At 44.6% G+C, this 26,552-nt stretch overlaps 1 protein-coding gene and 1 non-coding gene across 2 annotated transcripts in view; one reads left to right on the top strand and one right to left on the bottom strand.

Moving 5' to 3' along the window:
- LTA4H (leukotriene A4 hydrolase) overlaps positions 1–25,012 on the bottom strand; it is a 40,523-nt gene extending 15,511 nt beyond the window's left edge. Inside the window, exons 1-12 of the mRNA XM_027855852.1 lie at positions 24,831–25,012; positions 16,462–16,592; positions 13,205–13,325; positions 12,187–12,255; positions 10,562–10,666; positions 6,653–6,705; positions 4,999–5,071; positions 4,458–4,598; positions 3,703–3,726; positions 2,814–2,884; positions 1,650–1,761; positions 383–527 (exon numbers count right to left, since the gene is read on the bottom strand). Coding sequence (XP_027711653.1) covers positions 383–527; positions 1,650–1,761; positions 2,814–2,884; positions 3,703–3,726; positions 4,458–4,598; positions 4,999–5,071; positions 6,653–6,705; positions 10,562–10,666; positions 12,187–12,255; positions 13,205–13,325; positions 16,462–16,592; positions 24,831–24,989 — 1,204 coding nt within the window. The 5' untranslated portion in view covers positions 24,990–25,012. The remainder of the gene's footprint in view (positions 1–382; positions 528–1,649; positions 1,762–2,813; positions 2,885–3,702; positions 3,727–4,457; positions 4,599–4,998; positions 5,072–6,652; positions 6,706–10,561; positions 10,667–12,186; positions 12,256–13,204; positions 13,326–16,461; positions 16,593–24,830) is intronic.
- Positions 25,013–25,572: 560 nt separating this feature from the next.
- On the top strand, positions 25,573–25,644 carry TRNAD-GUC. Its single transcript has one exon. It is a non-coding gene; the product is annotated as a tRNA-Asp (tRNA).
- The last annotated feature ends 908 nt before the right edge of the window (positions 25,645–26,552 follow it).

Below are 26,552 nucleotides of genomic sequence, written 5' to 3'. Positions count from 1 at the left end.
ACTAGCCGTGTGACCTTGGAACACATCACTTCACCTTCCGGGACCTCCATTTCCTCATCTGCAAAACGGGGCAATAACGGGAGCAGCAGAGGATGAGCTTTAGAGACAGGAAGATCTGAGTTCAACTCATCTGAGTCTGACAGACTAGCTGTGCGACCCCTGGCGAGTCACTAACCCTCTCGGTGACCCAGGCGACCGTGGCCGTGTGACAGAAAAGGTGCCCGGCTGCTCCGTCAACGCTCAGGGGCTACGCTGCTACGTGACAACAGGCTAAGTATTTGAGCCCCAGCGCAACGACGGACGGAGCAGAGATGCTCTCAGGAAGCCAGTCCCTTTCTGCTCTTCCCTCGAGGAGAAAAACGAAGGCGACGTCGAGCGTTACCTGGTCCTCCCAGAAGCTGCTCGAGATAAAAGAGCAGAGCGAAGCCCTTCTCATAGGGGACGGAGGAATACACCTCGTCGGGATCCACGTCCTTCAGGCTCACCACCAGTTTGGTGAAGGCATGGGTGTCTCCAAAAGTCTTGATCTACAAGAAACGAAATCCAGTGAAGATGCACCCAGCTAGACAGCCGGGGTGGGGGTGGGGAAGATGGGCACCACAATGTACAGAACGTTAGGTCTGGAGTCAGGAAGACCTGAGTTCAAATCCGGCCTCGGATACTTACTAGTTATGTGAACCTGGGCAAGTCACGTTACCTCTGTCTGCCTCAGTTTCCACATCTATTAAATGGGGATAATAAGAGTACCTACCACCCAGGGTCACTGTGAGGATCAAAGGAGATAATAATTGTAAAGCACTGAGCACATCACCTGACACATAGTAAGCGCTGTATAAATGTTAGCTATCACCATCATTATCTGTAAATCGGGATGAAAATAGCGCCTGCCTCCCAGGGTTATGTTGTAAGGTAACATTTGTAAAGACCTTCGCAAACCCTAAAGCACTACAGAGATTATTATTATTACTTTTATTATTGCATTCTACATTAATGTGTAATTATATTATTATAAATTATATAACGCACGACAAATTATTATTCACATGGTACTATCTAGGAGGTGTTAATTAAGTGAGTGTTGGGTGAACACTTACTCAAAGAAGACTGGGCACATTTTTATGGCATCTGGCCAACAAACCACAATTTTGATTTTTGGAGGGGAGGGGGTAAGTGAGCATCAAAACGACCGACTTTATTTATTTTGCAGCAAAATTAAATATGGTAATAGCTGACATTTAAATGGAGCTTTAAGGGTTTACCAAATGCTCCACATACATGATCTCAACCCTAACATCTCACATCAACCCTGTGAAATGGGTGCTATTATTAGCCCTACTTTACAGATGAGGAAACTGAGGCAGAGAAAGGTTACATGATTCAGAAGGGCCGGGCATCAGCACTCTTGGTACCAGGCATAAGACACCAATGAGAGGCAGTATCACGAGTGTTTTCTCTCTCTGATCTAATATCGTCAGTCTCAATCTTGCACACTTAGTGACTCTGATCTAGAACCGATGTGACATCCTTTTCTCTCATGACACTGACTTTCCTGTTCCTACATAAAAAAGTAGCTTAAGGAATCAGCTACCGAGCCTCCGCAAAATTTGGTCAGGTTTCTGCAGAATAGCCCTGAAGGATGACCATCTCACCGAGTTCTGTAATTCTCCCCATCCTCCCAAAGCGTGGAAATGCCTGAACTTTTCTCCAAATAGCCGACCACAAATATGGCGCTCCAGGTACACAGTATGTCCTTCATTTAACCTAGAAAAAAAAAAAAAGATCAGTTTTCACTGATCCACTCAAACAAATTTACATATAATATATATAGAAATGTATTATATATATCTGTATTATTATATATTATTTCTTTACATTGTCATTGTTAACAAGCATTTAAGTGCCTACTGTGTGCCAGGCACTCTGCTAAGCACTGAGGCAAAAAAAAGGAAAAAGGAAAAGAAAGGCAAAAGACAGTCCCTTCCCCCAAGGAGCTTACAATCCAACAGGGAAGACAACATGCGCATAACTATAGACAAGATACAGAGAGGACAAATTAGGACTAGTTTTAGAAAGAAGGTATTATGATTAAGGAGGACTGAGAAAGGCCTCTTGAAGAAGATGGGCTTTAGTTTAGGTGGGCTTGAAGAAGGTAGACTTGAAAGAAGCCAGGGAAGCCAGGGGATGGAGAGGAAGAGGGAGGGCACAACAGACATGGCCACTGCCAGTGCAAATGCCTGGAGTCTGGAGATGTGGCGTCCTGTGTGAAGATATCCTGGAGGCCAGGGTCACTGGGTTAGAACACACAGTGGGGTGTAAGGTGTAAGAAGACTGGACAGGTAGGAAGGGGCCAGGTTGTGAAGGAGTTTAAAAGCCAAACAATGTTTTATATTTGATCCTGATGGTAACCGGGGGCCACTGGGGTTTAATGAGTAGAGGGGCAGATGGTCTGAGCTGCACTGCAGGAAGACTGATTTGACAACAGGACTGGAATGGGGAGAGGAACAACAAATAAAAGCAACTCTGATTCCCAGAGCAGGTCCCAGCAGCTGGCACAGGGCTCCCAGCTAGCAGGGTCTGACAACTCTGGTGAGCACTTCACCGCAGCGGGGGCTAGGCCGCTACTGGGACCCCACGTCAGCTTACATATGCTTAAGTCAGGTCACACCAGAAAGGAACTGACCACGGGTCGAGACCTGCTCTGCGCTCAGCACCACGTCCAACTAAAAGAGCTCGTGATCTAACTGGGGAGATGAGACGTCCACAGCAACATGTGCACGAGTCAAGGATGAGAAAGACCAGTAAGGAAATCCTACCAAAAGTGATCCCAAGTTTTGTTCGTCACCAGGTTTCCTGTCCAGCTGTGAGAGATCTCATGGGCAATCACCTGAGGGAAGCGAGAGAAACTATCAGGCCTTGCAAGGGGACCCACTTTTTCTTCCTCCAATTGCATGTAATCCAAATTCTCTAGAACCCGGCCTCTAACTAATATACTCAAAGCTTCATTAAATCTATTAATCAATTTTTAAAAAAGCACCCTAGAACATCATTTGGCCAAAAAGTGAGTAAACAATAAGAGACATTCAGAAGATTAAGGAATTTTTTTTTTAATTATAGTGATGCTCTCCTAGTCAAAATCTGCTTACAGTAGAGATAGAAGGGGATAAAAGAGATCCCACCAGTATGTTTAAGTTATTGACCCAACTCTGTTCTGAGGCTGTCCAGCAGTAATGGCCCCAGGGTTAGGACTCCAGCCTCATTCAAACACAAGAAATTTCCCTATTTTTTTCTTCCTTTTATTTCAATTGCAAGAAAACACGATTTTACAGATGAACAGGACGTAGGAGACCACCTAGCCCAGAGGAAACACAAGGCCAGACAAGTCAAGGGACTCACCCAAAGTCACACAGTTGGCAAGCTGCAGAAATGGGACCTAAAGCAGGGGGACCTGTCTTCATTCAGGGCTCTTTGCACCATAACATGCTACCCTTCCTACTTCTGACTAGTAAATTCAAAACATGCAACTACATAAATCACAGGGGAAAAAAAACCTAAAGCAGAGAGCCAATTGTAGTCTGAGCTAAATACTATTAATAATCTTTGTTTAATATATTTGTATTATAATAGCCTGATGAAGGAGCACAAAGCTGAGCTGACTGAACCGTTGTGTACACCGAGAACAAGGTAAAAGAAACCTTGACTTACATTGGAGAGTGACTTGTCACCTGCCTGAAATACAAAAAGAGAAAGATACGTTCAGGCCAGAAATGAAATTCCCAAAGGGATCTAAAGATAAGTTGTATTTGTATCTCATGCTGCGGAATTAAGGACCTTTGGAATTCTGTGGCTGGGGATGTGATGTGGACGCAGGGCAGACCACCGAGCTCCTGGCCCCATCTCCCTCGTGACAGGGAGAGTCTCCAACACTAATCCCTAGTATAAAGCCCCCCTTTCAGGTCTTTTCCTGTACTGGTTATTTTCCCTTTCTTCTTTCCCTCCTCCCCAACAGACAGTATCGAAAATGAACAGATGCACATGTTCCACAAAGCCAGTTAAGTGGCCTAATCCTGGTTCTACTTCTGTGTGCATGTGACACACTGCTGGCATGATCGTGGGCTGCTTACATGCCACATATGATCGGTGTGGTTCCACCGTCCAGAGGACGCCCAAACAATGGAGGTGAATACTATTCTAAATTTACTCTTCCAGCAAAATCCAAAACCTTTTGAACTTAATATTTTCCCTCCTAAGTATTGAGGGTTTTTTAAAAAAATCTTTTGAAAAACGGAACAGTAATAAATAGCTATAATAATCTATAATGAAAAATGTTAACAAAAAGTAGGTAAATAAGTGAAAATATCTGTTTCTATGATACAAAGACTCCAAGGTTCTTCCCATTTCAGTACAATTTCTGAGAATGACCTAATAACAGCCTCAAATTGTGCAACAGTAGCACTTACCAATAAAGTGGGCGTCACAAACGTAAGGCATGGATTTTCCATGCCGCCGTAGGGGAAGGAAGGCGGTAGGACCAGCAAGTCATACTGTCCCCAAACATACGGTCCTCCCAGATCTTCTGCAATTTTCAACATCCGTTCAGTCTGGAGAAAGTAAATCAGATTGCCTTCTGTCAAGGCTCCTGTTTAATGTGACACTTAACAGCTATATATTGTTTAATAAGATGCCATATTCACTTCCCCCAACTTCTCTGCAGAGGTGAGGGATTATGGGTGTGGAACACTGTACACAATGTCAGATTTTTTTCAGTACGTTGGTTTGTTTTGCTGAATTTTTCCCCCTCTTTTTTATTTCTTGCTATAGGATATCTCGGGGAGGGGCAAGGAGGAGAGATACAGTAGCAAATATAGATAATAGAAAAACAAAAGATGATAATAACATTTTGTTTAAGAAAATAAGATGTTATGTTTACATAATCCTATTGACCACAAAAATAACTTCAAATTAATCACAACGGTTGAAAGTGAGAAGTCAGTCACCAACCTCTGAAAATTCCAAAGCAGACTTTTCCACCTGTTCTTTCTCCGACCACACCAATGTTCTTGGGCCAATCTTTCTGTAAAATCACACTTCAATAAATTTTTAATTTTTGATACTGTTACTGAATCTCCTATCCTTCAATGGGGAGGCAGGACTGACTGGGAAAGTGGTGAAGAGGAGATGGCTTCTCCATACAAAGCTCAACTCCTTCACATGGTTAATTGGCCCGCTGTTCTAAAGGGGGGCATGACCTGGCACACAGAGGAATGAGACAGCCAGTGCCCTCCTAGGATTATGGGGGCTCTGGGTAAGGATCTCTGAGGAGTGAGGGCACACTCTTTACCCTCCCATTACAGGCAGGCAGCTAGCTAAAAGTAAGCTGCTGCTTCTTTTTTGGGGGGGGGGGGTAGGAGGGGAGCAATCAGGGTTAAGTGACTTGCCCAGGGTCACAGAACTAGTAAGTGTCTGAGGCTGGATTTGAACTCGGGTCCTCCTCACTCCAGGGCTGGTGCTCTATCTACTGTGCCATGTAGCTGCCTCTAAAAGCAAGCATCTTAATCTGGAGTCTGTGATCCTTAAAAAAAAAAAAAATCAGTAACTATATTTTACTATAATTGGTTTCCTTTGTAATCTTACATGTTTTATTTTATGCACTTGAAAACATGATTCCGAGAAGGAATCCATCCATAGGCTTCCCTAGACTCTGCCAAAGGGATCCAGGATACAAGAGAGCTAAGGAGCCTTGTTCTGGAAAAACAGAAACATAGCTGAGCAACTAATAGATAGGAACAGAATTCAGGAAAATGAATTCTTCTCCACAGCTCCAGAAAGCCACACCAGAGACATGAAGGGGCAAATGGGGCCAACCACTCGCCAAACTTTTATTGACAATTATGTCCCTCCTTGAGTTGTAAACAAATTATTAATTACCCCCTTCATGTAATCTCTCCTTAAAATGGATTAGAGCGCTCATGATAAGAACAAAACAAAAATAATTTGATTTTTTTTTTGCTCTATGTGTGTGCCCCCCTACAACCTTTACTCCAGTATCTCTGAGTATAAGGGTTATTGTTTTGTTACTGGCCCTCTTTGCTTGGAGAGATTCACAAATGAGACACCATCCCAAAGAAAAGGCCAGAGATGCCCCCATCTCTGGCAAAAGTGACAGGTTCACTGCTGTGGTACACTGCATATGTTTTCAGACTTTCTCCACGGACTGATCAGTTTTGCTGAGTTTTTCCTCTTCTCCCTTTTTATTTTTCTTTAGAAAAATATTTGTTATATGAGATAGCTCTCTGGGAGGTGGGAGAGAGAGGGATACTGGGAGAAATTCTGGTGATATAAAAAACACAAGATACAAATAAGAATTTAGCCTTAAAAAATGAGTCTCTCTGGAAAAATTGTGAAGGGGGGGGGCTAGTCAGCTATTCACGCAAATGAAGAATGCTACAGAGGACTGCGATACCTGCTCAGTCTAAATCTGTATTTCATATTCAAGATGATTTTTAAGATCTTCTCCAAAGGGCAGTGTATAGCTTAAGGAATAAATGAACAAGCCACTAACTATTAATATCCACGAAAAGTTCAGGGGGCTAATTCATCGTGCTGCCATGTCTGATCTTCCCACGGACTTCAAGCCAAGTACAAAAACGCTCACCTGCTCTCTAAGGCCCCAACGACAAGAGCGATCAGATAGCACGGAATTGGGACCTGAGGGAGGCAAAAAGTCAAACAAACATTTGTGTTACAGTCCAAAAACCAGCAGCGTGGGAGACGGAGGATGTGCAAAAATGAAGGGATCCCCCGCCCAGGAGAACACAAAGCAAGCCTGTCACCGGCCTGTCCCAAGAAGTTCGCCTCTTGAGGGACCACGCTCTCAAACTCCTAGGGCGGCCCACTTCAAGACAGTTCCTCTCTTACAGCCCCTTTGGTCCCAGGAGGAAGGAAGGCTTCTGACTTTGGCTCGTGAACTCGTCTGGGCATTATTTTGCCATTTATGTCGGTAGTGGATAACGGTGACAACACGCTTCAAACATCTCTCAAAGACCAAAGGCTATTCTACATTTTCCCTTCATCTTATCAGAATGTCCCTTACAGAGGGAGCAGGTACCTGGTCTCCGTTGTTTGAGTACTCACTATCAGAGGAACACAAATATTTCCAGAATTTCAAAAGCGGCCGACCCACTTCCCACTTCCTCTTCTGGCATTCGTGGCTTTACAAAACTCCCTTTTATGTCAGCTTGAGGTGCGTCAGGGGAAAAAATCCCACAGACAAATCCATTCTTTACTTAAAGGGTTTTTATAAGACAGGACTTATGGTGTGATAATGTAAAAACCTGCTTGACACAGAAGCAGCTTGTGCTCAGTACACGTGACTCCTCAACGTGAATCACAGAACTTCTGAGTCCAACCCCGACCTGAAGGAAGGGCCGGGGCTCATCCAGACTCCCTGGGAAGACCTCCAGGGATGGGGATCCTTTGTCTCCCAAAGGAGCCCGTAGCACCTGGGACAGCTCTCATTAGTACAGCTTTGTCCTTAAGCCCAGCTGAAATCTGAAGCTCCCACCCCTGCTTGTAGCTCTAACCCTTTCACCCCATTGGACCGATCCTTCCAAGACCTGAAGACAGCTGTCCTGCCCCCCAACGTTCTCTCCTCCTTCAACTAAGCCTTAAGTGGGATGGTATCCAGAGCCAGGACCCCACCCCCATCCCCTGGAAGGGCTCCAGTTTGACCATGTCCTTCCTCACACACTGTGCCCAGAGCTGAACCCAGACAAGGAATTCCCTGGGGCCATGGCAGTAACCAAGTCTTTTGGTTCCATATAAGGAAGACCCTGCTAACAATGGAAGCAATCTGAAAACAGTGGCCACCCTGGAGGGCAAAGAAGTTGCCATCAATAGAGGTGCATAAGGAGGGTTGATTATTAAGTCGTTTTTAGTCATGTCCAACTCTCCATGACCCCATTTGGGATTTTCTTGGCAAAGACACTGGAGTTGTTTGCTGTTTCCTTCTCTAGCTCATTTTATGAATGAAGAAACCGAGGCAGACAGGATTAAGTGACTTGCCCAGGGTCACAAAGCGAGTGTTTAAGGCCAGATTTGAACTCAGAAAGATGAGTTCTCCTAAGTCCAGGCTCTATCCACTGTGCCACCAAGCTGCCCTAAGGAGAAGCTGGGTGACCACTTTTCAGAGATGTATGGTATAGAGGAGATGTATGCTTCGGGGAGGGCCTGGGCTAGACGGCTTCCGAGGCACCTTCCAACACTGAGATTCTGGGAACCCTTTCCTGGTCAAAGTAGGAATAGCAGGAGAAAGGATTTACGAAAATTCATAGCCCCAGAACCATAGCTTAAAAGAAAAGGGTATTCTAAATACAAATACTAACTTTGGATCTGTTCATAAACAGGTCCCAAAGCTGTTTTTTTTTCCTCTACCAGCACTCCCAAGGCTTGTCTTGGCATATAATAAATAGAATGCTACATAAGAACATTAACTGGTATCTGTTCCATGACAAAAGGCCTTAAGGAAGGCCCCCCCAGCATGCTGGGCAGCCTCCTGCATTTGATCTGTAGGATGAGATGGACAAAAGCCTCACAGCACGAGCAGCAAAGGATGAGCTGCAATCTGCACGTATGAAGGGAATGCACACACTGATGAGATCACAGATTCAATGAAGTACAGGTCACAAAAAATACAAAGACTTCAAAGAGAGGAGGCGAGAGTCAGCAGCGAACCTCCAGCCAAACACTTTGAATAGCGCTGGCCCTGCTACCCTGCTAAGGTCAGCGTACAAAGCCTGGCTTGCTCTGAACAAATAAATGACCATTTAGAACAATAAATGACCACAACTAAGGGGCTTGTGCTGACAATGATGCAGCACCGTGCGCCTTGCCCCTGCACCCTTGGGACCCCCAGACCTCTGAGGACCTTCCTCCATGTAGCTGGGAGAGCTCTCCCCTTCTCTGAACCAAGTCACCAGACCAACTCCTGACCACTTCCAAACCACCGGCCTGCCCACTAGGCTTCCTTCTCCTTCTCCCTCAACCTTGCTTCCCACCACCTTTCCAACTCGAGCTTTATTCATGCGTCGTCTTCCCCTTTCAGAACCAAAGTTTCTAGAGGGGAGGCACAGTCTTTCTGGCTTGTTTTTGTATTCCCAGCATCCGGCAAAGTGCCTCGGGCACAGAGTAAGTGTTTAATTAATGCTCCTCATTCATTCCTTCATGTGTCACCTCCATCTTTAAGAGCAGGGCATGCATTGCTTTTATACCTGGATCCTCAGGGCTTAACACAGAGTAATAAGCACATGGTAAGTGCTTAATCAACCCTCATTCATTCTTTTGTGCCATTTTACATTAACTGTTATTAGGGTGTATACTTTGCTTTAGCTTTGTTTACAAGTTTACGTTTGTCTGCAACATTAAAAGAAACTGATACACACACACATGCACACACTCCCCAAAAGTCTTGATGTGGTTTGAAATTATGAAAGCTTAAAACCCCACCCAGACTTTTGAGACCCCCTGTTTACACTGGAATACGGACAGATATTTCTATATAGAGAACCTCTATTCTAATTTCTCACTTAATGACGGTATTCCCTCCAAGCAGAGCTCACACTCCCTTCCCATCTCACCTACCATTAAATAACAGAGTCAGAATTTTACAGCTGAAAACAAACTTCTTCCCATGCCACTCTCTAAGATCACTCAGTCCAGTTCCTTCATTTTTGGAACGAGGAAGCAGAGGCCCAAAAGAATAGCAGAGGTCACAGGGTCATTCATTCAGAGCTGCCCCAGCTCTCACAGCCAGCAAGAGGGACAGCTGACTCTGGACCCCAATCCAGCTGAGGTCAGCAGAGTTACAGACGGCAGGTAAAAAGAAGAGAGCAGATGGACAGAAGGAAACACAGGAAGGGAGCTATAACTTTAATACACAATCACAGACGATAACTTTCCAACATTTCCCTTCTAAGAAAAAAGGTACTGTTATTGAAGAATAAAATCTAAATACTCTACTAAAGGAAAAATATATTTTATATGAAAGAAATGTACCCTATGATAAACTTAGTGTTATACATTGTTATAAATATAGTGTTTTATAGACATAGTGTTATACAGCATATATAATATACTAATATGAAATATAGAATAGTATGTAATATAATAATAGTATATAACATATAACATATAACATAGTATATAAATATAGTCATACATTCTAATACATTCATTGTAAAAATGACAAAAGTCCCTACTACCTTTGGCTAAATCTCTTAAAAAAGAAAAATCAATTTTACTGGTTCAACATTTCCTCACTTCCCAAACGAGCACTGAACATCTGACTTTATCAGCTAATTGCACAACTACCACCTGTATCTTGGTAATCTAAGCTTTTGTCTCTGAAGATTAAAAATAGAAATTTTCAAAAGAAAATCCAAAAGGAAAACATCCTCATTTTAGATTCGAATATCGCACCATAAACAATTATGATGTTAAGACAGAAAAACAGAAAGAATAAAAAAGGGCAATTCCTTGCAAACATACAGTAAGACTAGGATCTTACTTTTTGTACGAATTTATAGATTTTCCTACTGGAGTCTGCAGGATCAGGGGCTTCTCCATCACGGACAGCACTCATAAGAGCCACCAGATCATTGGGAATTGATACCTAATCAAAAGGAAATGTGAGCTCCTCATTAGAAACAAAACTCAACCCACAATTATTTAACATACATATGTATATTAAATAGCCTCCCTTTTCCCCCTTCCTTTCTTCTTTGGCTACTCAGTATATGAAATGGCCAGCAGTCAGCAATCTGCACCAGTGTGGGCATGAGCACCTAACCGTGGCCTGTGCTCTGACAAAGACCATCCCTCTACTAGGCTTCCACGCCCCAAATGCCCAACTGCTCTTTCTTTATAACCAAAAGTGAAACAGACGGCATGCCTTTAGCCCCAAAACTATTTCGTGGGGACACGTCTGAGGACTAGGCATGCATCACTGAACAACTATTAAAAAATATATACTGTTAATACAAAACTGAAATTCTGGACATCAGAACTTTCTGACAGTAAAAATGATAAATGTTAAATGATAAATGATAAATAGCCTTCAAATAGCTGAGACATCATCTCCAAATAGCTACATTTATGAAAAGGGCAGCAAGTGGTCATAAAGGCATGTTCCGAATGCAGTTTCCAGAGGCAGAGGAAAAGCTATGGGCCATCAGGCCATCTGAGGTGCTCTAGCACCATAATTCTTGGGGCCGAGTTTTCTGCAAACACCAGAATTTAGCTTAAGAGCTAAGGGCTAAGGCCCTAAAGGTTCACTCCATGCCCAAGCAAATGAATTGCTCAAATACATGTTAGGCCTTCAGGATCTCTTAGCTGGAGACATGGGCCTTAACTACATTTGAAACCAGGAAAGCAGGGAATCTATACTAAATACAGAGCTGGAGGCCCAGCACCAACCTTTAGTTGTGTAAAACACTAGTTGTGCTGTTCAAATTAGGCAACTGAGGCCCAGAAAGGTGGTAAAGGGCCAGGAAGGCTGCTCTCTGGACCTCTGGTGCTGTGCACTCTCCCGTGTATTGCTTGTGTTAAGATCCTGGGGTTATTAGATACCCAGGAGGGCTCTCACAAGACCCCATTTATTTGGCAACGCTGGTTTGGTTCCCGATTCTGGGAGAGCGCCAGAAGAACTGGCCTAGGTCAGAAATGCTTGTCCTTTTATGATGCAGTTATTGGCAATCTAGTAATTCTGTAACTTCCATCAATCACTGAAGATGTCTTCATGGATTCTCTGACATCTCTATACCTCCATATATGTGTCAACTGAGCCTAAAAACACAGCTAACCTCGAAAAAGTAGTTGCTTTAAGTTTTAACTATTTTAAGAACCTTTCCCCGCCAGGATGTTTTTTAACAGGCTCAAGGGTATAAATGCTGCCTACTCCTAATTCAGAACAGTCCTTTCCTCTTGTTTGCAGAATACTGGACACTGACCTCCCTGGGATGACTCCAAGGGAAGGCCGAGGTCCCTGTTCACAGCCCTTGGCCCGGACTTAATGTGGCATACCCTTCTCTAGCTGCCAAATCTTCCCGTAATGACCTAGTTCCAACCACAACATTGCTCCTTACTTTCCCACGAGAACTCTTGGGCAGAGGGACAGAAGGTGCCATCCCCTACCTCAGCACTGTAGGTCAGCTTCACGGAGGGAGTGTCCTGACAGGGAAGAATCGCTCTGCAGTGGATGGCCTGGGGGAGAGGAAGGGCGAGGAGAGACGGTTAGCTGCCAGTGTTTCCCAGAAGGCCTCAGAGCCACTTGGAGCTGGACTGTTTAAATCAAAGACGTGTTTCACAGCGACTTGGGATTTCGATGGATTACCAAAACGTGGTCTGTCCATGAATGGAAATGGAACCTCTGCTTCCCATTTTAATACGTGGGCAGACTTCCACAGCTCTGCCCACGCAACGAGAGCCTTTCCTCTGTTGATTAGCTCCCACTTGCCTTGCACATATCGATCTGTACGCACTTGCTTGCGTGTGGTCTACCCCAAAGGATGTGGGGTCCCTGAGAGTGGGGACTGTCTTTTGTTTGGCACACAGTAGGTGCTTAATAAATGCTTGCTGAGTGACTGCCTGCCTGCTTTGCTATAGTTTCAACCTGAGGATGGCAAATAAGGGAGGACTGAGCCACCCCCCCTTCCCCAATCCTAATATCTTCATTCATATTGCTTCTTACTAAAAATGGGCCCTTCTTTCTCACTTCCATCTGGTCTACTGCTCCCTTCAAGGTCTAAAGGTTTGGAAGAGCTTTCGACTTTATCCTCGCACCAGTGAGTCACTGGAAACTATTACTGGACCCCACCTCGTGTTTGTAGATCACCATTTTGGGGGAGAGGGTGGAGAGGAATTCTGACTCCCTACCACCTCTCAGGAGAGCCGTACGACAGTTCTAGTTTCCCCCGGGCAAGCCAAACACCAGCCTGCCCCTACGCAGAGACCTAGAAGAGTCCTCAGAGAAGAAATAGAAACTCCCTGTTTGAAAAGGGATGCTCCTGGAGAGCAGGGCCTCTCTTTTACCTTTCTTTGTGTCTTTGGTGTTTAGCACGGCGCCTGACATGCAGCAGGCACCTAATAAATGTTGAGTAACTAACTGACATCCTGGCATCTGTCTGACAAATTGTCCTGTGATCCCTCTTACCTGGCACTGGCTGAACAGATAGGGGTGTTTCTTCCCAGACGTCTGTTCGGGAGTGAGCCACTGCAGAGCTGAAGATTGGGGGGACGTCTCATAGGAAATCTCCACGACCACTTCTTGCTTTCTGCAGGAAAACAAAACATGAACACACACATGAGCAACCTATGGCTGGGATGTGGCCACAGCTAAAAGGCGCTGGGAAAGAACTCTGAGAATGACAGCATGAACACTGAGCTAAAGTGACAGCTTCTGGAATGTGCCCCTTCATTTAAAAACAAACAAATAAAAAAAACCAAAGGACCCATCAAAACTGCTCTCGAGTCCTTTCTCGGTGAGGATCAGCAAAGAAGTTTCCAGCAGATGTCTCTTTCAGGAGAGCCCCACACCAGAAATGTCTTTACATTTCAGTTTCATTTTTAAGTGCAAAAGTCATAGACTGACTAAACCACACAGCATCGATTCTTAGCCTGGGGTGGGTTCATGAACTTGATTTTTAAATATCTGGATGACTGTCTTCCGTTATAATTGATGTCCTGTGTATTCCCATGTACTTCATTTTATGCACTTGAAAACATGAGACAAAGGCTGAGAAGGGTTCACCCGATGGCCAAAGGGATCCATGACCCAAGAAGGGTGAGGAATCCCTGCTTCCTAGGAAATATGAAGCTGGAATAATAATCATATTTGGTTATGCTTTTCTCCTCCCAGTAAAAAAATAAAACCAAACTTGCTTATGGCCCAAAGCAAACATGAAGGGGTTCCCTATGGCTCTATGCTATAAGCAACGTGAAAGAAAGCAGAAATCATGCCTATGTCATTTCTTCTATGCAATGTAGACTCTTGGTAAATCACGACAGCATTCAGCGCATGCCAGCAAACGAGCAAAGAGCTTTGTTAGTCAATCACAGCAAGCATTATCCAGACAAGGGGCTTCAGACCTGAGTTCTAGCCCTAACAGTGTCATGGAAACATGTGACTTCAGCCAGAGCAGGACTGGTCAGGAATCAGAGACAGAGGAGCCAGCGCAGGGAGGTTGGTGTCTCTAAAGCCAAGGGGGGAGCAAATACTCACTAAGAGGATGTGGTCAACAGGGTTGAATGCTGTGCAGAGATCAAGGGAGTGACCGCTTCAAGCACGGCTCGTGGACTTGGCCACGAGAAGGTTATTAGTGACATCTGAGAGGGAAGTCTGAGCACAGCAGGGGGGACAGAAGCCGATGAAAGAATGGGTGTGGAGGAAGTGGAGGTGTTGGACGCAGACTGGCAGTAAAAGAGAACAAAGATACGGAACCCAGTAGAGGGACAGCAAACAAAGGTCAAAAGCAGAATTTCCTTGGGAGTGGATAAACCTGAGCATGTCTCCAGGCAGACAGGAGTCAGAGAGGGAGGAGAGTCAAGGGGCAGAAAAGGAAGAAATATGAATAATTATTCACAGCTGCTTTTCTTCCCTCTGGTGGCAAAGGAAACCAAGGGAATGCCATCAACTGCGGAAAGACTGAACAAACTACGGCATGTGAAGGTTATGGAGCACCATTGTACTATAAGAAATGATGAAGGGGATGGTTTCAGAGAAACCTAGGAAGATTTGTATGAACAGATGCAGAGGGAGGTGAGCAACATCAGGGAAAAAAAATCTACTCAATAACAACATTGTAAGGACAGAGAACTGTGAAAGGCTTAAGAACTCTGATCAATGCAATGGCCAACTCTATGTCCAGAGAATCCATAATGAAGAAGGCCACCCAGCTCCAAACAAAAAGTTGATCGACCCAGGTATAGATTGAGACATATAGGGTATCCCAAAAGTTTTAAGTGTTAATAGTTTTAATTATTTAAAACTACACCATGACTTTTGGGACACCCTATACACAGGTCCAATGTAGGAACTAGTTTTGTTCGACTATGCATATTTGTTATAAGGGTTTGGTTTTCTTTTTTCTTTTCAGGGGTGGGGTAAATAGAAAAGAGAAAATTAATTTTTGTTCATTTGAAAAATTAAATTAAATTTGTAAAAATGAATAAAGACAGTAAGGGGATGATTTTCCTCACAGACTGACTCTACCCATATTGCCTAAGCTGGAAATGTAGGGGCTATTCACGGGAGTGGTTCACCTCTTAAGCAAACTGGTAGCACCTGTTCGCTGGGATTCACTATATTAATACCAAACATAGAGCATAAATCTGGTCAACTTAGCCCACTGCACCTCTGCATTCCTGAGCTCAAGAGATCTGCCAGCCTCAAGCCAGATTGCAGGCATATACCCACCATGCCCAGCTCTGGCAATGACTCTCCAATCTAGGCCCTAGAGGAGGTAGGAAGAGATGAGACCGAGCACAGATATGGGAAATCAGACTATGTGAGGGAGACAGATACCTTCTCTGTGACTAGAAAGGCAGAGAGTGGGTGAGGAAAAGTTTTGAGGAATGGAAGATGGGAATTTAGGGAACTCAGGTGGCCTCTCTCTTCTTAATGAAGTAAGAGGCTGTATTAGCTGTAACTCAGGAAAATGAGTACAGCTGGTAGTTTGATTATAAATGTGTATTTTTATCAGTGAAACAGAAGAACTATGGAGGGATGAACCCAACAGTAGCCAAAAATGGCACTGAATTGGGACTGGAAATCTAGAGACCTGAGTTCTAATCCTGTTTTTCTACTAACGAACTGTATAACTAGAAGCTCAGTTTCCTCAAATATAAAGTGTGGGGCTGAACTAAATGATCTCTGAGGTTCCTTCTGGCTAATTTATTTTAAACAAACTCCCCTCTGATTTTATCTTAAAATATAAGCATGGGTTTACGTATTCTTAAAATTCTTTCCACTATTGCTAAGCTATGATCAGAGCCACCTTTATCTATTTGGTCTGACTTAGCTATCTCAAATCCTTAAATTCAAGTGTTTATCTACACCACTTCCTTCATTCAGCTCATCATAAAATCACACACTTAGTACTGTAACTTCCATTTCACCCAGAAACCAACAAGCAAGAAAGGCTAGTGCAGGGCTGGGGAACCTGCAGCCTCGAGGCCACATGTGGCCCTCTAGGTCCTCGGGTGTGGCCTTTTGACTGAGTCCAACTTTTACAACAAATCCCTTTATTAAGGGGATTTGTTCTGTGAAGTCTGGATTCAGGCCACATGTGGCCTCAAGGCTGCAGGATCCTCACCCCTGGGTTAGTGTAAAAAAATTACATGCCAAAATTTTTTTTTATTTTCTCCTAAAATTAATTTAAGACTCTACACAAGGAAAAGTGATAACCTTACTTGCTCAGTGCCACAGGAAGAGTGATTTCCAGTGGGGATCCTCTGAAGCTTTGCCTTTCCCCTAGACAGAACTGAACTTCTTGTCCATTAATCACGACTTGTTCTATTTTAAGATCCTTTGTATCCAAAATCTGGAATAAAATCAATAATTTAAAGAAATATAAGCGACAAAAGAAATGTTATTTTATGCACCCAAAGAACTGAAGGTTGGATCTGTGCAATGAAAATTACAGCCAACTGATTAGGAAAAGTTAGATGCTGAGTAAATAAATGGGGGCCAATGAGTCCAAAGCTGATCTAAATATGACCCAAAATTCAAACAGATATTTAAATGTAAGTTTCTGGAAAAGGTTTGGTTACAGGTTGGATACAGATAGACATGTCCACAGAGCTGACCTGTGATTTCACTGGGATAGAAAACTCCCTTTAACAATGCAGGTCAGCACCTTCTCTGAAAATTAATCATCTTCAAGAGCACTTGGAGGTTAAGTGACTTGCCCAGGGTTACACAGCCAGCGTATGTCAAAGGAGGGACACATAAGGGTTTAGTGTAGTTTTAAGCTATTAAAGCCTAAATAGTTTAAAAAAATGCATTGAGATTTTTGGGACATCCTGTATAGATACAATACATACACCACTAGCAATTCTGAAGTATCTAGGCAAATGATGGGGGTTAGGGACTAGACGTATAATTTCACTGGAATAGGGAATTCTCACAGGAGGAAACTACCTCTCCCAATCCTTCTCTAGGACACAGCCAGGATGTTTCAGAGGGAGGTCTTCCTAGCTTTGAGGCCCTCTCATATTGCAAATGTTGGAAATTATATGCCTTGTACATAAAGATTTTAGCTCCTCTCTCCTAATCTTTAACACCTCTGTTAGGAAAGCCTTGGCTTCACAAATCACTATACAGCTGTTTGCCTCTGTTGCTATCCAATATATCCACTACATTGATCAACCCAGGACTCAGGCATTCTCTGGTTCCACCTTCTAGATCCCATTATATCTGTATGTTGAAAGATAACAGTGTTGAATAGAAAAATAGCATGTAAATAACTGTTACTGTGGCTATGGATAGGGGTTAAATCCACAGGGTATTACACACAGTAAACACTTAATAAATGCTTACTCACAGAATCACAGATCTAGAACTGCTCATCCTAGTCTAATCCCTACACTTCACAGATAAGGAAACTAAGACCCAGTGACACTGACTGATTTTCCCAAAGTCCACCAGGTAAAAGCATTGAATGCAGGTCCTCTCTCCACCTGCAAATGTAGGTGGCCACTCCGACCTCCCATCCTAAGTACCCCTTTCTGCCATCTTCAATTTCTCCCTCTTTACTGGCTCCTCCCTCTTCTTCAAAAGTCTTCCTCATTTGACGTTGCTGCCCTCTTTAGTTACCGTTTTATTCTCTTTTTGTCTTCGTAGTCAAACTTTTTTGAATTAACTGTCTACATCTACTGCCTCAATGTCCTTATATCATCTTCTACTTAACTCTTGCAACCTTGGCTCCCATTCCCTCTACTGGAAAGGCATCCTGGAAGGTTACCAATAATATAATCAACCAAATTCAAGGCCTTTTCTAAGTCCATCCTCCAAACTCCCAACCATGTCCTCCTTGAAACCCTTCTAATTCTTTGGTTTCTGCGACACTACCATCCTGCTTCTCCCACTCTGGCTCCTCTTTTCACCCCCCTCAAACAAGCACCCCTTAAGGTTGGGTCCTCAGCCTTTTCTCAGTTCTTCCCTCACCAGCATGTCATCTATTCCCCTACCTACAATGCCCCTCTACTGGTGACCCCCTCATCTGCACCTACTGCAAAAGAATCTTGGGAGGACCAACTGAGATAATAAATGTTGGCACTTTGCAAGCCATAGGACACTACAGAATGTTGGCTATCATTATCTCTCTCCCTAGTCCTGACATTTTGTAAGCTCCATCCATCAATCTATCCATTAACATTTATTAAAAGCCTATTCTGTGCCAGGCACTCTGTTAAGCACCTCTTAAAGTATTTCTAACCTAGTAGAACTAGAGCTCCTTTCTGCACTGATGTATTTTTTGGACCAGAAGTGTGATTATATTGGTGTACAGTTCTATGAAGAAACACCCTCCACCAGTGCAGATCACCACCTGCTCTACAAATTCTAGTCAGAGGACTACCCGGGGGCATTGACCTGTGAAATGACTTATCCAAGGTCACTCAAGCAGTAGGTGTCGGAGCAGGAATTTGACCTCGTTTTCCTGGCTTAGAGGAGAGCTCTCTGACCACTCTTCCTGCTTCTCTTTCTACATATGGGAGAATCTAGATTGGGGTGGGGAACCTGCAGCCTCGAGGACCCCTGATCTAAATGATGCATTTTAGAACTTGAATGCTTTTTCCTAGGCTTGTGTTCCCCCTTCTGTGGGAAATTCCCCCACCCTCAATCTCCCTCTAGCAATCTGCAGTCTGAGAAGTAGTTTTCAAACTTTCTAGTCCTAGGAACCCTTTAAACTCTCAAAAATTAATGATCCCCCCACCCAAAATAGCTTTTGTTTATGCAGGTTATACCCAAAGATTTATTTACTACATTAGAAATCAAGCCATCTTAGTATTATGAAAATAATTTTGAGATAGTGGTCCCCCTAAAAAGGTCAGGGACACTTCCAGGCGTTCCTGGAACACACTTTGAGAGCTGCCTTCTTAGGGAGTTGTCTGGGGCAATGAAAAGTTAAGCAACTTGCCCGCTGTCACAAGTGCTAGGATACAAAAGCAGGTCTTCCTGACACCACGCTGCCTCCTGGCATCAAGTCTTAGCTTGAGGCTCCAAACCCAACAGGAAGTTTCTAAATAAACTGTCCTTGGCACACTGCTCAGTTAACATTATAGTAAGCAGTGCACAGCCAAAAAAAAATGGTAATAGGAAGGACGGGAAATAAAGGAGCCTAGACAGTCTACAAACCAGATAATCTGATGATCTATAATTAGCTCTTTATAATTAAAAAATGTAACCTCAATTATCTTGTATTACATTATCTTAAGACAAAAAGGGCAAGAGCTGAGTGCAAATCCTGCCTCTAACACTTAGTGACCTGGGCAAGTTTAAAAACAGAAACAAACAAACCAAAAAAAAAAAAAACACAAAAAAACCACCTCTGTGCCTTAGTTTCTCCTTTTGTAAAATGAGCGGTTGTACTTGATATAGCCTCTAAGTTCCCTTCCAGCTCTAAAGGTATGATCCTACGATCATACATTTAAGTTATGTTCTAAATAGTGTTTATTATACACAACTTAACTGCTCTTCCACATGATTTTCTGTAGGTTATTTCTCATTCACCCAACTGTCTTGTAAATTCTGCAAGGACGGGAACCTATCGGGTCTTCCTCCTCTATTTACTCTATCGCTTAGCTCAGCACCTTGGATCACACAGGAAATATTTATTGAATGAATATGTATGTGACTAGAAAGACGAAGGTAAAATCCAACCATACAGGAACCTCTGGCTTGAAGTAGTCTGTGAGTAGAAGACTCACTTCTCAGAAGACCAAGAATGAATGCTGAGCCACATGGGAGGCAGATGGTGGGATTCAATCTGGCCAACTGACTTTCAAGAAGTCTGACGATGGGAACACCATGATGACTCCTAAATAAAGTGCTGGTACCCCAGAAAGTAAGTCATCATTCCTCAGGCCTTCCCCAGTACTTTGTACCTTCCCTGTCTGTTTTTCTGTTGTTCAGTCGTTTCAGTCTTGTCTGACTCTCTGTGATCCCATCTGGAGTTTTCTTGGCAAAGATATTGTGATGGTTTGCTATTTCCTTCTCCAGCTCATTTTACAGATGAGGAAACTGAGGCAAACAGGGTTAAGTGACTTGCCTGAGCAAGTCACCCAGCTAGTAGGTGTCTGAACTCAGATTTGAACTCAGAAAGGTGTCTTCCAGACTCCAGGACTATCCACTGCATCACCTAGCAGCCTAGGTCTGTTTTACATTCTAATTATGTATCATGTGTTCCTCTATTATAATTCTAATTCAATGCGTTATCATGATAAGCATGTGGGGGACCCTGGAGTTTCGAGGATGAAGCTGAGTACAAGCACTGGCAGGTCCCACCAGGCTGGGAAAGCTTGGATTGGCAGGGGAGGGATTGGGGGAGTGGGCCAGATGGCATATTTAGGGGACCAGCCCAAGTCCAAAATACATCAGGACCACGATGGATGCAGGGGGAAATGATTCTTTGTCCAAAACAACTCTCAAAGACCACATACTGAATCGTAAAGAGGACTGACACCTGCATCCCACCCCAACAAAATGGCAGACGGCCAAAGCACCAAAGTAATGTGGGTTATGTCCCTCCTACTCTGCTGTACACTCTGGGGGCTGCATGCTATGGCTTTAGCTATCTCCCCTAGGGTCTATCTAGCACAATACTCTCTGTACAGGGGAGGTATTTAGTAAATATATTTTCCAATAAACTGGAAAAAGCACTTAAAAAGTGGGAAGTCCTAACAAATGATTAAATGTCATCTTCAGAACATCTCCGTAAAGCTTCCAGACCTTAAATTTAAAAGTTTTAAATGTTAATTTTTAGAAATCTAATGAGCTAGAATCAGTCTTCATTAAGTGTTCTTCAGAGCCAAGATAAAGTTTACACGGCTGGAGGAGGCAGATTGAGGATGGCTGTGAATGCCAAGTTTGAACTTACCTGAAAGGTGAGAATGAGACAATGAAGATGAATTACTAAACATCATAATTTATGAAGATTTTCTAAAACAATATGTTCTCAAATAAAGATCTGAATGTTTTTGGAAATAATCCCTGAACTATGCCCTTTGTTTTAAGACCCTCCTTCTCACTTGGGGTCTTGCACAGATCTCTTCATTCATTCATTCAACAATGTTTTGGTACATGATTTGTGTGCAGACAGCACAGTCATGTGCTGGGGGGAAATACAAAGTCTAGGTAAGTTGTCCTCTCTGGCTCCATGGAGCTTACAGAAGGATAGAGGGATAAGAAGTTACTTGCAGAACTGGATTGCCCAATGTTGCATAAGTGAAATGGAGAGTTGCTCCCCTTCCAAAATGCAAAATCTGCAAACGTTTGCTCTCCACTACAGGGTCTGGGAAGGCTTCAAGGACAGGTTAATGTTTTCATTGAACTCTGAGGATAAATAGAGAGAGAGAGAGGCGATGCTAGGCATAGAGGACCCAAAGTATAGAGGCTCCACAACACAAGGCACCTAGGGATTGTTAGGAAAATGCTGAGGAATCAAGATGGCGGACCCTTCAAGCCTGTGTGGAGGGGTCAAAGAGATAAAGCTGGACATGGAGGTAGGGTAGTACCAGATTGAGGAGAACCTTGAATACCAAGTCTGGAATTACCTGAAAGGTGATAATGGCCCAATTAAGGTTAATTATTAAATGTTATAATTTATAAAGATTTTCTTACATTATATTCTCAAATAAAGATCTGAACTTTTTAGAAACAATCCTTAAAGTCTGCCCTGAATAACAGGAATGAACAGAAATGGAAACTTACAAATTAAAAAAAGAAACTTAAAAAGGATTGAACTTTATTGCCAACATCTTTGATTATTGGAAGCGAAGCACCAGTGCCAGCTTTGGGCTATGGCTAATGGTAGACCACTACTGTGAGAAATGGAAACAACATTATTTTTCCCCTTGATCTAGATCTCAGGCATTGCTAACCACATTCCCACTGACTGCATACTTTGTCCATATTTAATCAACTGACAGGAGGACTGTCTTCTAAAACCAGATAAGGAGAAAAAAAAAGACAGCCATAAAAATCCACAGCTAACTTGTTTATTCTTACCTTCACGGTGTGCAAGTTCAGAACTATCATAGTGCTATAAATCAATGAGCAGTTGTTTCCATTTCTTAACGAGTGAAATACCCTATTAAAACAAATATGCTTTAGCCCTGCCCGTGCAATTAGCAAAAGATACTTAACTGTAAGAGGACCAAAGTACATAACTCAGAAATAAAGTGTGCTTTGAGAGAATCACAGGCCAGAGCATGAGAGCTGTGACTCCTGGGCAGAGAAGTACCATCCTTGTTGCCTGAAGATCTTCATCCACAATAACGACTCCTCAAAAGGGCAAACTTTGGTTAATAGGCCTGGAGCGGGCCAGGAGCCCAGGCGCCACCCTGAATGTACCAAGTTCTAGGACCTGGGTTCAAACCTGGCCTCTCATGCTTAGCACCTGGGTCACCCTGGGCCAGTCACTTACCTACCCTCCCTGGGCCTCAATTTCTTCATCTCTAAAATGAGGAGGGTAGATCAATGGTTCTTCTAGTTGGAGACCTACAACCCTAACAAAATGACTTGATCCGAAACAAACTGATGGAAAAGGAGGCTGGCTCGGGGGACCATTTTTATCTGTGTACTATCCTGTCCAATTTGTTTTAACCTCATACATAGATCTTGTCCTCCTCTAGAGCAAAGAAATCCTCTCCTTATTACTATGATTTAGGGGGCTCATGTTATATTGTGCCAAAAAACCCTATCATGGCCAGCTGTGGGAAATAGGACAAGCCCTTTCATCTGCCTCTAGTTTCTAAAATTCTCCTTCTTTGAGATCTTCAGACGAAAGGTACCTTCTAATTATGAATGAGGAGAAACTCTGAGACCATTTAAAAACCTGCTACTTTTTTAACCACAGGCAGCTAGATGGCCCACTGGATACAGTGCTGGGCCGGGAGTCCGGAAGACCTGAGTTCAAATGTGGCTTCAGACACTGGCTAGCTGTGTGACCCTAGGCAAGTAACTTACCTCTGTTTGCCTTAATCCAATGGAGAAAGAAATGGCAAAACCCACACTAGTATCTCTGCCAAGAAAACCCCGTTGAAAAATATGGTCCAAGGGTTCATAAAGAGTCAGGCATGAGTGAACAACAAATGCTTATTTTCTGATGAGCGTATGATTCAAAGTCTTAACTAGTCTTAACTAGAAAGTGGCCTTTAATGACAAGCACAAAAACCAGGGCGGTTGAGCAAACACAGACTAAAACGCACCGAGAGCCCACAAATTGTGTGTTGGAGGGATGAGAGTGGGAGGGGTGTACAGGAAATGTAGAGGGAACAAGGGGAATGGATTAGGAACTAGAGATTCAGGCTACAAAAGCTGGTTTGGCCAGGGCAGGCGCCAAGAGGCAAAAAACACCGAGGAAAGGAAGCTGGGGGACACAGGTGAAGGGGGGCTGGGACCACCAGGGAATGCCAGAGACACCCAGAAAAAGAGTAGGGCTTTGAACTGGAGGGAAGAGGGATGCTTAGACAGGGAGCAGAGAGCAGGAGTGGAGGGCACAGTGGAGACCCATTAGAGGTGTGGGTTTGGCTCTTTTTCTGGGTCTCAGGGGATATGGCAGGGAAGGACGGGAAGGGGAGGGGCAGAGGTGGGGAACAAAAAGTTAACTGTTAAGGGAGTAAGTACTACAAATTCATTCAAATGAAATGGAAGCTGAGAAGGTGGGGAAGGGCTCTGAGCCTGGATAAGGACTGAGTGACCATGACTTGGGGGCTGAGCAGGAAGAATGGGAATGGGGAAGGGCTGAGCCGGGCTGGGAGGGAGAGAAAGTGAATGCAAGTTAACAAGAGGGCGGGCAAAAGAGCAGAAGGCACGGGGGGGGAGGGGGGGGGGCGTGCATCCAGAGCTGGAAGGGGCCCCCAGAGGCTCTTCTTTTTACAGATAGGGAAACTGAGGTCCAGGGCCAGACAGTGAATTGTAAAAGGGTCACAGAATCATAGATGTAGGGCTGGAAGGGATCTTTTAGGCCATCTAGTCCTGCCCTTTTCACGGTGCAGATGGGGAAACTGAGGCCCAAAGAAAGTGACTTGTAAAGGAGGGTCTTAAGATCATATAGATCCAGGGCTGAAAGGGATCTTTGAGGTCATCTAGTCCTGCCCTTTTCACGTTGCAGATGGGGAAACTGAGGCCCAGGGAGAGACAATGACTTGTGAAGGGATCATAGCATCATAAACCGAAGGCTGGGAGAGACTTTTTGACGTGGGGGGGAAACTGAGGCCGAAAGTGGGGAAATGACATATAAAAGGGAATGTCTGAAGCCATTCAGTCCTCCCTTCCCGTTTTTACAGATGGGGAAAGTGAGGCCGAGAGAAGAGAATGGCTTGTAAATGGGGGAGTTATAAATGGAAAAGGGGGGGAGGGGTCATAGCTCTAGGGCTGGAAGGAACCTCAGGGCCATCCAGTCCTCCCCTCCCATTTTACAGATGGGGAAACTGAGGCCGAGGGCGGCTCAGTGACTGGCCCAAGGTCACGGGGTCCCGGCGCCGGAGGCGGGGCTCTCGGGGCCGGGGGCCGAGCGCGAGGGTCGGGGGTCGCGGAGGCCGGGGCCCCACCGTACCAGGCTGCGCAGGCTGTCCTCCTGGGAGCGCACGGTGAGCTGGACCGTGGCCCGCAGCGCCCGCCGGGCGAAGTCGACGGCGCAGCGCAGGTGCAGGTGCGTGATGTGGCAGACGGAAGCCGGCGAGGCCAAAGAGCACCAGTCGAGCGCCTCCGCCATGGCTCGTCCGCTCTGGGGACGCCGAGAGCCGCACTAACTCCGGCGGCCGGCCCGCGTCCTCTCTGCGCCGAGAGAGGGCGGGGAAAGGAGGGGGCGGGCCCGGAAGGGGGAGAGCGGGGCATGCCGGGAAGGGAAGTCCGGGAGGGCCGCCGGGAGAGGCGGGCCGCCGGGAGTCAGACTACAAGTCCCGTGGCGCCTTGCGGCTGGGCGGGTCCATGACTCCGGGCGGCGGAGCGAGGAGGGCGTCTCCTGTTTTAGGAGGAGGAGGAGTCGGGGAGATGTCCGCCTTGGGTAGCTGCTACCGGACGTCCCGGAGGAAGTTGTCCTCTTGGGGCAGCGAGTAAATGACCGGGCCGAGGACAACGAGGCCGCGGAACGGAGGCGGCGTCGAACGTAGCAATAAACGACACCCTCACTGTGGCCCGCCTTCCCCTTACCCAACCCCACGTGTCACATCGGGCCTCCGCCGAATTGAATTGGCGGCCGGGAGTTGAGCCTTCTCTCTCGTTGGCTACTTCAGTCGACGTGGGCGGGGCAAGAATGGCCAGGTTATGAGATCAATTGGCATGTTCGCTGTTTGTACTCCTCGTTAGTATAGTGGTGAGTATCCCCGCCTGTCACGCGGGAGACCGGGGTTCGATTCCCCGACGGGGAGACATGACTACTTTTTCTTTCCCTAAAGGGAAATATTTATTTATTAAAATTTATTGTTAATAAATTGAATGCAAATAAACCATCGAATTTAAAAAAAAAATTAATCGAAAGTGGGCTACAACACCCCAGCCTAATCCTTTTCATTGTTGGCTTTCCCAGACAGCAACCAGGTAGAGACATCATTAGAAAATTATTCACCATACTTCTAATTAGTTAAACTAGAGAAGCTGCAGTTATCACAGGCAATTAAAGTTGGCTCCAAGGACAGAGAGAGATTTGTACATTTTAATGCCCTGCACGCAGTAGGCATTCAATGGATTTCTGTTGATTGAAAAAAATTCAATTTAATGAACATTTATGAAGAACCTACTGTGTGCAGTGAAATGTGCAAGACCCTAGGAAGAAAACAGTGGAAATGCTGTACCATCCTTGCTCTCAAGAGTCCTATGCACATACAGGCATTACAAAATAATACCTACCTACTGGGTGCATCAGAGAGGTGCAGTGTGCTAGATGAGGTTTAACTAGGAGGGAAAACGTAAGTTATGCTATGTGGATCAGTTGTGTTTTAAAGGGAAGTTAGAGACTCAACAGGCCAGGAAGAGTAAGGGGGGCATTCGGGCATAGGAAGTGTCTCAGGCTCAGATATGTCTAGGGCTGGAGGGTAATTCAATTATCAGAGGCACAGAACACACCAGGGAAATCATATAAGCTAACACTAGGAGGGCAGAGTAGGGTCAAATTATGGAGGGATTTGAATGGCAGCTTAATGAGTCTGAACTTTACTCGTTAAGCAGTAGGGACCCACTCATGGTTTTTTAGCACAGGGATAGCGTGACCAGATTTATGTGGCTTAGTCTGAAGTCTTCCACGAGAAAAGAAGTAGAAAGATGTCTTAGGAGATCAATG

Source organism: Vombatus ursinus, unplaced genomic scaffold (genome assembly GCF_900497805.2).
Source record: "Vombatus ursinus unplaced genomic scaffold, bare-nosed wombat genome assembly UNPS02011334.1, whole genome shotgun sequence".
Taxonomy (NCBI): Eukaryota; Metazoa; Chordata; class Mammalia; order Diprotodontia; family Vombatidae; genus Vombatus; species Vombatus ursinus.
This window is presented reverse-complemented; position numbering and strand designations above follow the sequence as displayed.